Consider the following 16,120-nt stretch of genomic DNA (forward strand, 5'->3'; position numbering starts at 1 on the left):
AGTCTGTCACGAACTTTCTGGCTCTCAAGCACAGCCACTGGGGATCATTAGGGAGCTCTAATGTGTCCGTGAACATGTATGCCTTGAAATTGGAGCACCACGTCGCTTGGAACAGGTCCAAGTTTTTAACCCTTGCAAAAATCGTGACTTTATCTGCTTGCTCAACCCGGCACTTTTCTGAGTGTTCCAAAGCGTTTCAAGTACAAAAGAAAAATCCATCAAAATGAGGGAAATCGTCCATGTCCAAGCCGGTCAATGTGGAAATCAAATCGGTTCCAAGGTAACAAGAAGGATCACATGTTTTTACTTCCAGTTGATCCAGCCACTTATTCGTACTTTCATCAAGTTCTGGGAGGTCATCTCCGAGGAACACGGCATCAGTCCCGAGGGTCGATATGTCGGTGACAATCCCCAGCAATTGGAACGCATCGAGGTCTATTACAATGAGGCCACGGGACAGAAATACGTTCCTCGAGCCATCCTTCTGGATCTGGAACCAGGGACCATGAACTCCATTCGAGCCGGTCAATATGGACAGATCTTTCGGCCTGATAACTTTGTCTTTGGACAGAGTGGAGCCGGCAATAACTGGGCCAAAGGTCATTACACCGAAGGTAACACAAACTCACTTCACCATTTTACCATCATACCAATGTCTGATTATATCGTCCCAGGGGCTGAGTTGGTCGAGTCCGTTTTGGATGTGGTGCGAAAGGAATCCGAGTCATGCGATTGCCTCCAGGGCTTCCAATTGACCCATTCCCTTGGCGGAGGAACTGGCTCCGGAATGGGAACCCTTCTCATTTCCAAGATACGAGAGGAATATCCTGACAGGATAATGAACACGTTTAGTGTCATCCCTTCACCCAAGGTACTTTCAATGTCTCTTCCCACGGAAACACTTGCGCTAAGGCAGTTTATTTTGCTCTGGACATGACCACTTTAACAAAATGACAACAACCATATGCTAATGGGTAGTGTGTGTAACCCTAAAGATAGTGAAATTCATGTCATAGAAGGAGTTACCTGAACGTTGTTTGAAGTCGATGTGTTAATTAAGTCATTGCTTTAATACGCTACGCAATCTCAATGAAAGGGTGTAAATTTCAAAAAAAAATATCACGGCCATATAACTCTTTCCAAATATATTCACAACACACGATCACTATCTTTCCAGGTGTCGGACACCGTGGTTGAGCCCTACAATGCCACCTTGTCCGTTCATCAACTGGTTGAGAATACAGATGAGACATTCTGTATCGATAATGAAGCATTATATGACATCTGCTTTCGGACCTTGCGTTTAACCTCGCCAACTTATGGTGATCTGAACCATCTTGTCTCGGTGAGAACATGAAAAAGACTAGTTGTTTTTAACCAGAAATCTAATTAACCACTTAATTGCTGAGGATTGCATTCTCAGTAATGGTAAGTAGGCGCACAAAAAGATCACCAATAAGGTTGCTACCCCTCCAAAGGTTACATGTATTCAGAAAGTAGCACTGAAAATTGAAAATACTGACGTTACAACAGGAAACAGTGCTTTTATCACTCATTTTCAAACCCAAGAATGTAAAGGCAAGGTAAAATGGTAAAATACAAGGTAAGGCAAAGGCATACACAGTTTCAAAATAACGGTCAGAAATCGTCCTCGAAAACCAAAAAGAATGCATTACTACATAAATGTACATACCCTCAAAAGTGATCATTATTTGCAAATCAATGGCCTCTTTTTGCCTACAAATTTGAAGTGATTGGAAATATCCGTCATTTGATGGTGTTTCCAAAGCAATCACAGATCTTGTCCAAAAACATCGAGTGAAACTCTTTCCTCCTCCCCTTCTCCTTTATCCTAATTCAATATCAATTGTTTTCAACGTCTGTTATAGATCACTATGTCCGGCGTGACAACGTGTCTCCGTTTCCCTGGCCAATTGAACGCCGATCTGCGGAAATTGGCCGTTAACATGGTTCCCTTCCCCCGGCTTCACTTCTTCATGCCCGGGTTCTCGCCTTTGGCCGCCAGGGGAAGCCAAAAGTATCGGGCTCTCTCGGTCTCTGAGCTCACTCAACAGATGTTTGATGCCAAGGTAAGTTGTCCAAATGATGGTTCTGGTTTTGGTTCTAAACCAGGGAGCATTAAAGATAAAACAAGGACACTACCATCCGTAATGGACAAGTTCTGGTGCACCTCGAGTTAAACGGTGAATAGGGAATGATTGGTTACAAAGGGGGGGGGATATCGATTTTTGTCATTGGTCAATCCTCCTTTTCCCATAGACTTGATATTGATCAAGCACCTCGGTATTCTGTCCCGTGAATCGACTCACGTAGATATGCATGGAGAGAGGGGGAGAAGGGGAACACATTCGTTTTCGAACCAAAAACTGGCGGTTTGGTCGATACTGTTCTAGTACTTTTTGGTCTGGTTGTTGGCTCATCTTGACATTTGGCTTTGCAAACGATTTTCAACAACGTGAATGCCTCTCCGGAATTGAATCATTTATTCATGCCAGGACCACGAATGGTTTTCATACCGAGTCAAGGGAGAGTGGGACTGTCGAGAGAAGAAGAAAAAAGCACTAAATCGATATTAGTCCAAAAGAACACGTCATATGAAGGTAGAAAGGTATCAACGCATGCAATCGAAACTTCGTGAAAGACCTGTATTTAGCAATGTAAATCGATAGTTTTTCGTACCTACCTAGTACCCCCCCGATGGATGTCGTATGGGCGTGCTTGAAACAACCGGGTTCAAGAGCTTTTGTTCCACAAGTCGATGGAACATGACTATTATTGTTATGGTCCCTATTGGTGGTTTCGCCTTCGAGGGTCCGCCTCATGTTCAATTGGTCGTAATAAGTGTACAATAATTGCGACATGTCGAAACAGGTAAATCGAAATGGAGGGCTTCCCTCCAATTTGACATGAATTGTATTGTTCGGAATTGGAGGATGAGAGGACACGATTAAATTCCATCCATTGATCATTCAGGGGCGCCGTAAATCATGCGTAAGGAACATGCTCTTCGTGAATCATTCGCAGTTTTCACGAGAATGAGACAAACGAACATTATAATCTTTTACGTTCCTTTGCAGTTGATTCAAGCCTGCCAACTGGCTGAGAATAAATCTCTGTTACACGCCCTATTTTTCATATTACATGACACCTTGTCTGGAATCACCCAAATAACATGATTTATACCATCAATTCAAAACTACTTCTAATTTTCACTCTCTGCCAAGGATCAATGTTTGTTATTACTCGCCTTAGTGAAGGGGTCAAAAACTTACCATCGTTAGTCCACCTTAACAGCACTTAGCAATAAGTCATATTTACCCATCACACACACACACATGCCTCAAATTCTTCAATCTATCCATCACATGAATTTCTCACATGCTCACATGCTATACAGTACGATACAAACAAAAGGTCTCCAGTCTCCAGCCATTGGAGTAAACAAAAAAAGCCGTCCTCCAACGCACCCCTGATTTTCTTTGAGTACCTTATATCCTGCCTGCACTCTGATGAGTGTTTTCTCCGTTGCAGAACATGATGGCGGCTTGCGACCCTCGCCATGGCCGTTACCTGACAGTGGCGGCGATCTTCCGGGGAAAAATGTCCATGAAGGAGGTGGATGAACAAATGCTGGCGGTTCAGAATAAAAATTCGAGGTAATTGGCGGGGGGGGGAGGGGGATAGGTCCATGGACAACGTGGACGCAGAGGAAAGGGAGGGGTAGGGGGTGAAACTGTTATGAGGCGAGAGAGAATAGGGGATTGATGTGTTTCAATTGCTTACTTACGACCAGCCAGAGGCAGCATGTACGTACAGTATGTACGTTATGTATTTGTTCGAGTACTTGTTGTTGGAGCTGGACCACATAGAACACCTGCATTCTCAGAGCTCATAAGCTCATAATGAGAATCAGATCCAAGTTTTCCTAGCACCAATCTTGGGGGATGCTCAAGTTTCAAGACGACGTGATGGGGTTGTATGTGTGCTATTATTTCAGCTACTTTGTTGAATGGATCCCGAACAATGTTAAAACCGCAGTGTGCGATGTGCCGCCAAGAGGTTTGAGCATGTCATCCACTTTTATTGGAAACTCTACGGCCATTCAAGAGATCTTTAGGCGGATCTCAGACCAATTTACGGCCATGTTTCGACGAAAGGCCTTTTTGCATTGGTACACAGGCGAAGGTATGGACGAAATGGAGTTCACTGAAGCTGAAAGCAACATGAACGATCTCGTTTCTGAATACCAACAATATCAGGTATGAATGAATAACTCAAAAAAAAGCGACGTCGTCGTATTGACGGCTGGTAAGATTGAGTTGAACTCCTTTAGGACGCGGATGATTTGGATGATGTGGCAGGTGAACTTGTCGAAGAGGAAATGGACCCTGAAGATTTCGACGCTCATGAAACTTATTGAAACCTTTGAATGGCAAAACACGTTGCTCAAACAAAAAAAAAGCCAGGAGTTCTTCGGTAGTTGGTTCTAGACATCTTGTGTATTATTGTGACTCGAACTTCTACATACATGTTATTTAAGATAAAGAAAACATATTTGATGTATGTTAGTGATGTGGATTTGACATGACTTTTTTTTAGTAAAAATACCATACATTTGCATGCATCATAGTTCTATCTAAAGTTGTTTGCAAAACAAGAGATTTAGTTGAAAGATTAGAACTGGTTTGCATTTTTTGTGTTGCTGACAACCGCGATTTCTACACGAGTTGTGCGGAAAATAAAAAGGACAACCATTGTATGATGGGTCTACATTGAAAAATTAATTGCAGGTTCTGTTATGGTTTGTACGATAAGGGATAATTGTAAATGTTGCAAAATGCCCGTGATGCAATATGGACTAAAACAATATTCAAAACATGGAAAATTCCAGCTCCTTCACGCCGTCGGGACCGGCCTTCAATTCTTTGGTGGGGCCTTCTTCCGGGTCGAGTTTGCCCTCCACATCGTTATTGTTATTAATATGATTGTTATTATTATTATTGTGACTCACATTATTATTGTGATTCACCGTCACAGCCTCTTTCTCAGCCATTTTGGGTTGGAGATTCGAGGCAGTTACGGACACCAACGAAGAGGCCGAACTTGCTACAATCCCCAAAGCCTCAGTGACTCGATTTGAGGCCGATCTATCCTCGGCTGAGGAGGTCTCTTCCACTGGAATTGCTTGGACCTCTTCTACAATCACACGCTCTTCGAGACTCGAGGCCGGAACTTGAGCCATGGAGGCCGGGACTTCATTGGGATGCAAATGACTAAGCTGGCCGGTCTCTTCCTCGAGCTCTTGGACGGTCTGCACGATTTGGTATTGCTCGTTGCCTTGCAGAGACTGGTTAAGTATTTGAAGAGGGATCCCATCTGCCGACAAGTAGACGAGCCCGTCACTGCCCAAGATCTGACCAGATGAATCCTGATGAACGATGTAGCTACCCTGGTCGTCCTCTGTCTGATCCGTCTGATGAGGAATGTAGATTTGTTTCATGGCTTGTTGAAGGCTGTCTTCTTGTTGAACGTAGATGGGTTCTTGGACTATTTGATGCTGCTGCTGCTGCTGCTGTTGTTGCTGTTGGTGCTCTTGTTGGTGGTGTTGGTGCTGTGGTTGATGGTGTTGGTGCTGTGGTTGATGGTGGTGGTGCTGTTGTTGCGGGTGTTGGTGGTTTTGGTGATGGTTGGACTGACTAGCATTTGAAGCGGAATCCAAAGAAGGCTGTCTTCTTGTTGAACGTAGATGGGTTCTTGGACTATTTGATGCTGCTGCTGCTGCTGCTGTTGTTGCTGTTGTTGCTCTTGTTGGTGGTGTTGGTGCTGTGGTTGATGGTGTTGGTGCTGTGGTTGATGGTGGTGGTGCTGTTGTTGCGGGTGTTGGTGGTTTTGGTGATGGTTGGACTGACTAGCATTTGAAGCGGAATCCAAAGTTGGCTGCGTTTGGAATTGGAATTTGTTCACATCTGACGGGTCTTGGCTTTGAATGAAGACGTGTTGGTAAACTGTGGGCGAGAGGTCCTCAACCGCCACGGGCTCCAGATGGAGCGGGTCGTCTGCTTTGGATTCATGGTGGGAGACAACGAGTTGCTGGTGAGCTTGGGAGAACACCACGTTCGGTGGTCTGGACGGGTCCATAGACATTGATCCCAAATGCGCGTGGTTCAATGGCATCTGCTGAGCTTGAACCAGCTCTGGCAATGGGATTGGTTCACTTGGAATAATTGGGGGCATGGCGACGGAGTTGGGTGAGATCATCGAGGTGGGTTGGGTCGGCAATTGAGCCATGCTAGTGGTGGTCAAGTTGGGCACTGGCCGAGAGTAGGCCAAAAGGCTCTTCAGGTCCAAAAGGTGATACGAGTCTTCGCCGGTCTTGGTGCGCTTTATGACCAGGGCGTATTGGGGGGCCTCCTCGTCATTCTCCTCTTCCTCTTCTTGATTGCTCTCTTGACCGCACGAGGAGCCCGTGGAATTGTGAGAGGGCCGCTTTCGGCGACCAGGCTTGCCCACTTTCTCAGCCACATGAACGGGCACATTCGGGTCCAATTTGGTGGTGAGTATTTCATCGATCTGCTCTTGAGTGGGAGCGATGTGAGCTTGCCCTTGGTCTTGCTTAGCCTTGGCCCGTGAATGTTTGGGATTGGGAGGCAATGCCATGCCACTGTCGATGATCTGTCGGAGGTAGGTCTCCAACACCCCATGTTTTCCCGTGTAGTGCCGCATCAATGCCTGCCAATCCTTGCCTTCGATCTTGCAGTGAGGCTCCGGACAAAGGTAAGGCCGCTTGGTGGGCAAGGCCGCTTTGATCCGTTCATTGAAATGCTTTCGGACCAGGTGGTCCTGGAGTTCACGGTACTTGTTTTTGGTGGTTGGGATATGCCCACAGATCATGCATATGTGCCCCGACCGCGTCACGATCCCGGTTCGTTCGGGCATGATCCTGGGGTCAAAATTTGAGGTTGGTATAGGAACTTGACGAGACTAGGGATGGGATAAGGTACTTTTGGTGGATTCCGAATCGGCTATGAGTCCATGAGTAATGCCAAAGGCATGAGAAAAGCCCGCTCAAGAGTGTCAAAACATTAAGGGCTATTGTCTACCTGGGATTTAGGGCTAGTTTTCAGGTAAAGGTGAGAACAGGTATTGAGGGATCCTCCAACAAAGGTATGTGGACCCAATTTGAAGGAAAGGAATGCTTCGTCTCGAATCTATCCAGATCTGGCTCGTACTAACCAGTTCCACTGGGGCGCTCGCACTCTCACCGTTTTCCAAGCACCTTGGAACAATGACTCACTTGCTCCGCAAAACCAACTCAACCAATCACCGTCGTTGTTCGTTCGTCAACGCTTGAATATAAAAAAGGCCACTGACACTTGCCACGGAGAAGGCTTTCTTCGTCCATCCCTTGGGAGCTGGTATCACAAAAGACAGGTATATCAACCAAACAATCGAGCTTTGGAGACTAATGCCTCCTTGGGCAACTACTCCGAACCATAGGAGCTCCCCGACTCAGACGGCGCAACGCTTCACGGAGCACGGTTCACCTGCGCAGTCTCATGCCAAAGCCAGGAAGGAGTCGCGGAAAAAACGCAGGTGCTTCTGTCAAGCTGCTCGCACTGCTCTCAGAGCAGAGAAGAGCCCAGAGAAACGGAGACCGAGAGAGAAAGAAAGAGCGTGGTGTGTGATAGTCCCTTTTGGAATAGCTGTGGCATGAACTGCACGGCGAGGTTCTGGCCGAATTAAGTAGGCAATTCTGAACAATCGACAAGCTCTCTGGCGGAAATGGAGTCGACAACGGTTCCGAGGGGTGTGTATGTATGGAGAGAGGGGTTTGTTTCACGATTGCACTCCTCGTTGCCTCACAACCTGGATGGGGGGTTCCAGTACGTGATTGCTTCTATGATAATGATGATAGTCGAGTGAAGCAGGATGAGGATGATGAGGATGACGGGGACCACTCATGGTACACACACACACATAGGGATACAACAGATTAGGGGTTAAAACCGTTTTCGTTGGAGTTGTTGGGATTGTTGTGACGCTGGATTCTGTTGTTGGTTTTCACATCCATCTCTGCCTGTCTCAAGCAATGTAACCAAGCAACCATGTGAATGGCAGAGATTGGGAATCACCATTATCTTGTTCACAAAAAGCTCCCTTGGGAGAGTGCTCGGGTTGGGTCGGCGTCGATGATGGATGTCAGGAATGAATGTTTCATTATGCAAATTGTCGACCCGCCCTGACTTGTTGAGAATGCTGAATGAACTCCAATCTGGAAAATCAACTTCCGGAATGCTTTGTCATTCACTGTTGCATTTCACGGCCTTGTTGTGATACTAGATTATGAGGAATCATGCCCAAACGAACCTCGTTCTGGCTTGTTTGTGGCGTCTCAATTTCCTTCAATTAAAACACGAGCAGCACTTCACTGAATTTCAAAACACTCCTTGAGCAGGGGCCAGGAAATCATGGCTCGGCCTTTTGTCTTCTTGAAATCCGAAGTCCCACTGCAAGCTGTAAAGAAAAAGGAGAGAGGGGCTCTCACAAATTACTTCAAAATACATTGATGTGCATGCATGTATATGTACATACTCTCTGCCAACACACAAGTGTTCCTCTAATGGATTCAGATGTGTAACCTCAACGTCGAGACTGACGCAGTAACCAAATCCTGCAGCAATGATTCATGGGCCAATAACAGAATAAGTGTAGAGGTGTGTGGGTTTTGGGCACCTACCTTTTCAGTCAGCCGATTCCGGATCGACGTTCCGTTGAAATCAAGGGCGATTTGGATTTGACATCAGCTGATGGATGAGCCATCCTTGAAATAGAAGCTCGAAACACCTGTGCAAAACTCGAGAATGGCCCTTTCCCTAATTTTCTTGAAGACGCAAGTTATTCACGATTGGATCGGGGCGGTAAGAATCGTCGTCCTCTAGGGAGAAGATTGGGTGGGAAACGGATGTCGGGTTTGGTGCCTGGCCATGGTTGGACTAAACCTTGGGAAGGCTCCCTTCAAGCTTTTTGGGAGTACCTTGTGGCATTGGCCTGAGAATACCTTAACTATACGACGACTACCTAGAGCAAACAGGTATACAGCATTCCTTGCACTAGTACTATACAACGATACTGGCGGTAGTGGTGGTGGTGAAGGTGCCAGTATTGTTCAACAACTTTTTCAGGTGTGCCTGGAGCCAGCTGGCTGGACTGCTTATACCTTGTTCGAAGCGGTGATTGTTGGCTATCTAAAAGAGGGAAGCAACGGAGGCCACTCACCCACTCACGGTTCAACCCCCCCCCAAGTGCCTTTTACCTTTGTTTTGCTCTCCACTTTACCTCCTCCTCCTCCTCCTCTTTCTTTTTCTCATTCCTGTGTCCTCATCTCAACACGTGGAACAGGGATTTTGTTCGGCTTTTACTTTTCCCCTAGCACAGGGATAGTTCCTGCTTTACGAAGCTTAACGAAAGAAGCTGGCTCCATTTGAAACTTTGACAAACATTGACCACGTCACATTCTCATATTTGTTTTCATTTATCTATTGACCAGGCAATGGAGTTAACTTGCTTCAATTTGATTCCTTATCCTTTGATGTTGGGAGTTTGACATGAGCATACTTTTTTTGGAGGTAGAAAGCTTGTTGGTGTTAATTTGGACTGTAATGTAGAGTCTCTTAAGGTTAATGGGTTTGTGATCATGAGCTCTTGGAAACTTAATAACGTACTGAGAGCACATATTTCATACATTTATTGCAATGTCTTTTTGGGAAACAATAGTTTGCTTCACTTTTTCAGGTTTTAAGCAAATCTGCATTCCGTCATCAAGGCCAATTTGAAGCACTAATAAAATGTTCAAAGTGACTAGTATGTTTGAACCTTCGTTGAGGCGTCAAACAGAGGCTCTATTCGTGGAACACATACAAAATCACATCTGAGGAGGGGCTTTAATATCCTTTCAGACAGATGTAGTAAAATCTTACTTAAAAGTTGGCCAACATTTGTTTGGTAAACTCGGACATTAAAAACGGTTAATAAGGCCTTTGCTTGTTTCCAACTTCTCAGAAATTGGTTGCTAAAGGTCATTTTGATATGATAGACCAGAGGCGAGTTTTTAAACGCTCGTACCTCTGAGTTAAGGGATCAAATTAATAATCACGGGGGGTTGCGACAAGGGATACCACTTTTCAATAGCTTATGGCATTACAAGTGAAATGTCCGAAACCTGTTAATTTTTCTTCCTTCAAACCAGGATTGCCTTTTGCCCAAACTGAACTTTTTGCTTTTCGATGGAATAGGCGGATGCTTTCACTTTCAACGTTTTCTGGCAACCTTGAATTTGAAGTTTGGTTTGATATCATCACTAGCATTTTCATACCAGTTAACGCCCAAGCCCCTAACTCTGAGATACAAGCTTTAAAAAAATAGCATCAGGTTAAAACTGGGTAGTCGTGGTTGTTCTAAATTAAATGTTTGGAAAATACGAAATTCATTGTTATGGATGTTGAGGCCTGAAGGATTTGGCTCAATGGTGTAAAGTTTACTGCCTAATATTGCATTTTGAAATAGGACAATGCATTGGTTCTTGGCAATACAACATTAATTTTTGACTTACGCATGTAGCTTGGCTCTGAGCAAATTGGAACACAGAAAGCCCGGATAAAACAACCTTTGAAGGTCGTCTAAAAGGCAATTGAATTTTTGTCGACACGATCTTGATAAACCCTCAAAGCAACGCTCATAAGAAAAACGTAGAAATTGACGGTAAAGATCAGACCCTTCTTTTGTGGGAACTGAACTATTTAGATGTAAACAAAAATACATCTTTTGAATAGAAAAACGGAATCAGAAACGGTAGGAAACATGGTTATACGGTTGGCAGAGGCCTGTGGTACAAGTCTCTACCCCAAAATCTGAAAAAAACATGTACATAAATTTTAGACGCTGATCCACATACAGAGAACCAATTTGATACAGACTCTACTTATCCACGGACTTCTAGAGATGTGGACTGCGAACGGAAGCAAAAATATCCTATTTCCTAAACCGCTCATCTTATTCCATATAAGCACTTCATACAACCACAAGATCTTATTAAATAGATGAAATTCGCCAAATATGAGCCCAAAACTATGCCTAGGGAACTGAAGAGAGGGGTCCAAAGTTCTGTTGTAAACGCTACATAAAATTCAAATTTTCGGCCTGCTGTTGTTCAGCTACATAAGTTTTTGGCAATATAACTTTGAAACAAAACACTATGCAAGGAAATGATATAAAAATGCCCCCTCATTTCTTATTAACTTAATTCGAAAAAGGGCTCAGAATTGCTATAAACAAGAGCAGAGCGATTTGACGACAAGCTCGTTTCACAGTCCATGATTCTAGAAGTTCGTGGCTTATCTGAAATATGTAGGGACAATGACATGGACCGAGCAAGGCTCAATTCTAGCACCTCAAATGCAAAGTAAATGTGTAGTACCCTTCAAATTTGTTGCAGGGTCGGAAAAAGGAGATTTCGGGCATTCGACTCGCTTTACATTCTGTGATAATACATATGGATTAGCGGTTATAGCTCTGAGAAGTTTTAAGGACTTTTCCCCAAATGAAATGAATATGACAAGCAATAAAGCACACCAGTAAACTTCAGTGAGCTTTTGGCCTGACGTGTTGATATAGAGTGTACATATCCTTGAGAGTCTAGTGACAGTTTCTTAGATGCTTTTTTTTGGCCAGTATTTCCAAGCACTTCAGTCCTAAAATCAGCAAAGAATACCCCTCTTCAATTCACTGAGCATGCAAACCTTCCATCATACTGAAGACTTTTACATCTCAGGGACTAGCATCCTTTGGTTAAAAAAAGCCCATTTGCTGCAGGCATCACCTTTTTAGTTTGGCGCCTTATACCTCCTCCATTACTGTACATCGATGGAGGCAAGAGAGCTTCGAAATTCGAAGACCGGAGTGCATTTTTTGCTCTCGCTAATTCACAACAAACTGTTCCTTGAAGGTTTACCCGTTAACGTAAATCTATTTGTGCTTGCCTTTAGCTTTATTATAAAAACGAAAGGAACATCTTCTGAAAAAATGAACTTTTTTGAGAGCACCACAGGTTAGCACCTGCGCACTAATTTCTTACATTTGTCGTTAAATATGATTTTATAGAGGTCAAAATATGAGGAACTTTGTAAATGAGCCTGCTTTAAAACTTCATCTTTGGCTCATTGAAAAAAGAATATTGAAAATTTCATAGCTGTTTTTTACGCAAAAGAGCATAAGCCTGTGAAGGAAAATTTAAGGAAATTTTTGCCCTATGAAACCCTTATTTCCATACCATATCTTTATCATTTAAAGAAGAGTCAAATATTGGAAGAAAAAATGTTAATGACTTGGGAATAAAACGAAGAAATTCAATGGATAATCCAGTATATGTACGAGTTGTGTGCCTAGATTTTCTAACGGATGAAAATGTAGCAACGAGGCTAAAGGGGCAAAACACGTCCTTCTTCCATTGTTTCAATTCTTTTGAATTACTTCCTTTTTGGCATTTTCACAACTCTTTTTGCTCATATTCACAGCTTTTTTACACATGTTTTCAACTTTTCATCGCATTTTTCTTTGCTTACAAAAAAAATCGAGGTCTAGTTATAACACTTTGAAGGTTGCGTACTGCGCTGAAACACGACAACCAAATAATTTTTTAAATCAATGTTTACCTTTTTGGTGGCTTAAAAAATACAATGCTCTAATATTAGTAAAAGATATCCTACACGTAGAAATAGCACATAATATCATTTAAGACTATTCAACATGTACAATTGGCAATTATTCTTTCCATATCATATAATTGAATTTTTTTAGCGGTACATCGAAAAGTTTCATACTAAAAATGAACACGAAATGCGTTATGCGCAAAGCATTTTGTACGTTTTACTGCAGGGACTTTCCAATCCAACGTTGATATAATTTAGTCAAATGTCACGTTTATGAACTGAAACTTGATTTGGACAATTATGAAATCACCATGACGAAAAAATTGGTTAATGTTTAAGTGAATAGATGTGCCTTTTTAGGTTCTTGGACATGTTCAGAAGACTGAAACATTGGACGTAACTCTTGGGGGATTTATAAACAAAATACCACATTCTTTTGCTACTGGCAAAAGCTTCAAGATCATCTATCTTGTTGTCAAATTTGACACAACAAGCCGCTAGCTTTTAAAATATACAGTAATACCTTAGCGTCTTTTGGATGGATGTTGATGAAAGTTTTATTGAAAACGTGCGTAAGGAAGGGTAGTAATAAAATAGATAATCAGTGAAAGCTGTGACTAGGGCTCGCAATTTGCATTTTAAATTACCGGTGGAATGTCCGAAACCCGTTAATTAGCCTCAAAAAGTGACTGTNATATACAGTAATACCTTAGCGTCTTTTGGATGGATGTTGATGAAAGTTTTATTGAAAACGTGCGTAAGGAAGGGTAGTAATAAAATAGACATATTACTACTGATGGGGATCAAATCAATAATCAGTGAAAGCTGTGACTAGGGCTCGCAATTTGCATTTTAAATTACCGGTGGAATGTCCGAAACCCGTTAATTAGCCTCAAAAAGTGACTGTAAATTTTTCTTCCGTCAAACCAGGGTTGCTTTTTGCTCAAACTTAACTTTTTGCGTTACGATGGAAAAGGCGGCTGCTTGCATTTGTTACGTTTTCTGGCCACCTTGAATTTCAGATTTGATTTGATCAAATCATTACCAATTACTCTTTTGGCAGTGTTTCCTTTTTTTCAACTTTTTTAGTGGAATATCTGACTAACATACAGACGGACTGAGCACAAACACTGAAACAGGTTTTCCAAATCAATTTGTCAAAGTTAGCAAAAGAATACCTCTGCTAGTTAGTTTTCAATTTTTTCGCTAGATGGCGACTAGTGCTAAACTTGGAGCCACCATCTTTTGGAGACAAGCATTGACGCCATCTCCCCAAAATATGCTGACCTAATTGACGCTAGGCTGTATTGATTTAAAAAATGAATACACCATTTTATTTTCAAGCCAATGAAAATATTTTCACAAAAGGTTCGTGTATTTTCCAAAATAGATATGCATTTCTAAAACAGTCTTTATTGCGAGAGTTTTCTCATTGGATCCGTTATCCTTCAACTTTGAACAATCTTTCTTAATGTTAATCCTCGGGGTTCTTCAACATTTTATCCAGCGTAGACAGACGCTCTTGAATCATTCGAATTTTTGTAGGACGAGTGATAATGGCTCTACGGCCAATGGACCTACAGCAAGCTTGAGATGAAGTACTAGGTGACAGTTTCATATAGTGGAGCATTATTTTTGTTGTGAGTTATTCCCCCTGAATCATGATAAGCATCTCCAACTGTCACTGACCGCTGCATGAACCCTGGATTTGGCGCCCTCTGCCTCAGCAACTCAAGGAATGCGACCCAGAGAAACATTCATCACAGTCATACATCTACATTCTGAAAGCATCTGAGGCCATTTTCATATCAAAGGCATTCAAATTATGAACTGCCTTAATATCAAAATCAAGAGCCATCAGCCAGCATCCCTCAAAACCGTGTCTGGGATTCCACGGAGGTTGTGGAGCTCAGTGGGTGTCTTCGACAAAGGCGACACTTCCAATGATTACGGTTGAACAAACATTGCAGATACAGAACGTCCATTCAGTGCATCAGTTATCTAAAGTGAATCGACTCGTGTTTTGAATGCGCGGCATTGCATTCCAACCCAGAAAGCCAATGATGACCCCTTTGGACCTCTAAAGTTGCCAACCGGTTGGTTTCATCATATAGTCGCCCGATTGGGTGTACAGTAGTCCTTGCAAAAGTCCTCGTTATTCGCCTGGTGACAAAGGATTGCCCCCAGAGTGTGTTTATGAGTGTCGGACCATTGCGATGGTAATGATGATAATCTGGACAAAAGTGACTTGGGTGTATTGATCAAGTCATTGATATCGGCCCGTGGAACGCTCCCCGATGTTCCACCAATTGCACTGGAATGCCTCATTCAAGCATAAATAACAACAATTCTTACCAGTAGATTTAGCAAATAAATCCCCGATATGAACTCCATCCAGACCGAAGCGAAAAGAAAAGCGGAGTGGAAGGTAATCCCGATTTAGGTGGCATTATTTATGCAATTATGTCCACATAACTCATGCTCGGCTCAGACGATTCTTCTCACTTGGGCCCCTTGAATTGGACTTGGCTTGTCATGTGTGGGGTCAGAAAAAGAAAGATAAAGAAGCCTCTGGTTGGATTAAATCTCAATCTTGAGCTTGATATACGCGCATATTTCAGGGGATTAAGTTTCACTTGTACATGTGAGACTGCCAGCATCCCGAACGAGCCGAGCCAGATTGGGCCACAACTGGTTCGTTCTTTGGGAACAGTCTTGAAGAAGGCATCATCTCAAATGACATGATCAATGGTGTCCAAGAGAAATGCTGAATCAAGCAAAATCTCTCTTACCTCTCTTTTGTTCAATGTCCATCCACCATCCACTTTTTTCGGATACACCGAAACTTGAACAGGATCCATTGATCGGGGTTTCCTTTAAGACATGGTGGATCAAAACAAGTTGCCACGTTATAGGCTTAATAAGACGGTAGAAATGATTTGAAACGCCTTTCATAACAACTGTGGAGCATCTTCAGGTATTTGCTTTGAAATTCCGATTTGCCGCAGAGGAGACCGGCAACGGATTGTCATGGATCAGGGTGACCTTAGATTTGACTGAAATTACGGCTCTTGGTTGCACCAAACACCAGACAAACGATTAAGATGGAATGTTAAGACTCCTGCTGTACCGTACATCCGCCTTGCCATTTTTCTTTGCCACACCATGTCTTTTAGCTTTTCTAGTTTGAACACCGATTAGAACTGAACATATCCCTTGGAAAGGGGGGGAGGGGCTTTTTATTTATAATGTGATTTTGTGTGACGACAAAATCAAAATGTGCCGAGGAATGTTATTTTTTCATGTGAATTACCCGCTTTTAAAAATAAGTTCAAGAGGAAAAGTGAATCAAGTGGACTTGAAAAGGTCACCCTGAGTCTGAAAGAACCCGGTCT

At 43.0% G+C, this 16,120-nt stretch overlaps 2 protein-coding genes across 2 annotated transcripts; one reads left to right on the top strand and one right to left on the bottom strand.

The window, feature by feature from the left end:
- Positions 1-24: 24 nt before the first annotated feature.
- Positions 25-4,643, top strand: LOC131889897 (tubulin beta chain-like). Its single transcript, XM_059239119.1, has 8 exons — positions 25-280; positions 347-614; positions 675-871; positions 1,178-1,345; positions 1,890-2,090; positions 3,553-3,677; positions 4,019-4,280; positions 4,355-4,643. The coding sequence occupies exons 1-8, from the start codon at positions 224-226 to the stop codon at positions 4,439-4,441; spliced, it is 1,365 nt and encodes a 454-aa protein (XP_059095102.1). The 5' UTR covers positions 25-223; the 3' UTR covers positions 4,442-4,643.
- A 248-nt stretch (positions 4,644-4,891) lies between these two features.
- Positions 4,892-9,236, bottom strand: LOC131891191 (myb-like protein Q). The gene is made up of 3 exons (XM_059240716.1): positions 8,759-9,236; positions 5,613-8,535; positions 4,892-5,541 (listed from the first exon to the last, which is right to left on the bottom strand). Exons 2-3 carry the CDS (start codon positions 6,955-6,957, stop codon positions 4,892-4,894), a joined length of 1,995 nt encoding a protein of 664 aa, XP_059096699.1. The 5' UTR covers positions 6,958-8,535; positions 8,759-9,236.
- Between the last annotated feature and the right edge of the window lie 6,884 nt (positions 9,237-16,120).

The sequence above is a fragment of the Tigriopus californicus genome, chromosome 11 (genome assembly GCF_007210705.1).
Source record: "Tigriopus californicus strain San Diego chromosome 11, Tcal_SD_v2.1, whole genome shotgun sequence".
NCBI lineage: Eukaryota > Metazoa > Arthropoda > Copepoda > Harpacticoida > Harpacticidae > Tigriopus > Tigriopus californicus.

Coding starts and splice junctions, on each gene's coding strand:
- LOC131889897 (XM_059239119.1), top strand. CDS start 224: ATGAGGGAAATCGTCCATGTCCAAGCCGGTCAATGTGGAAATCAAATC. Junction 281..346: donor GAAATCAAATCGGTTCCAAG/GTAACAAGAAGG, acceptor ACTTTCATCAAG/TTCTGGGAGGTCATCTCCGA. Junction 2,091..3,552: donor AACAGATGTTTGATGCCAAG/GTAAGTTGTCCA, acceptor TCTCCGTTGCAG/AACATGATGGCGGCTTGCGA.
- LOC131891191 (XM_059240716.1), bottom strand. CDS start 6,957: ATGCCCGAACGAACCGGGATCGTGACGCGGTCGGGGCACATATGCATG. Junction 5,542..5,612: donor CACCAACACCACCAACAAGA/GCACCAACAGCA, acceptor ACGTTCAACAAG/AAGACAGCCTTCAACAAGCC.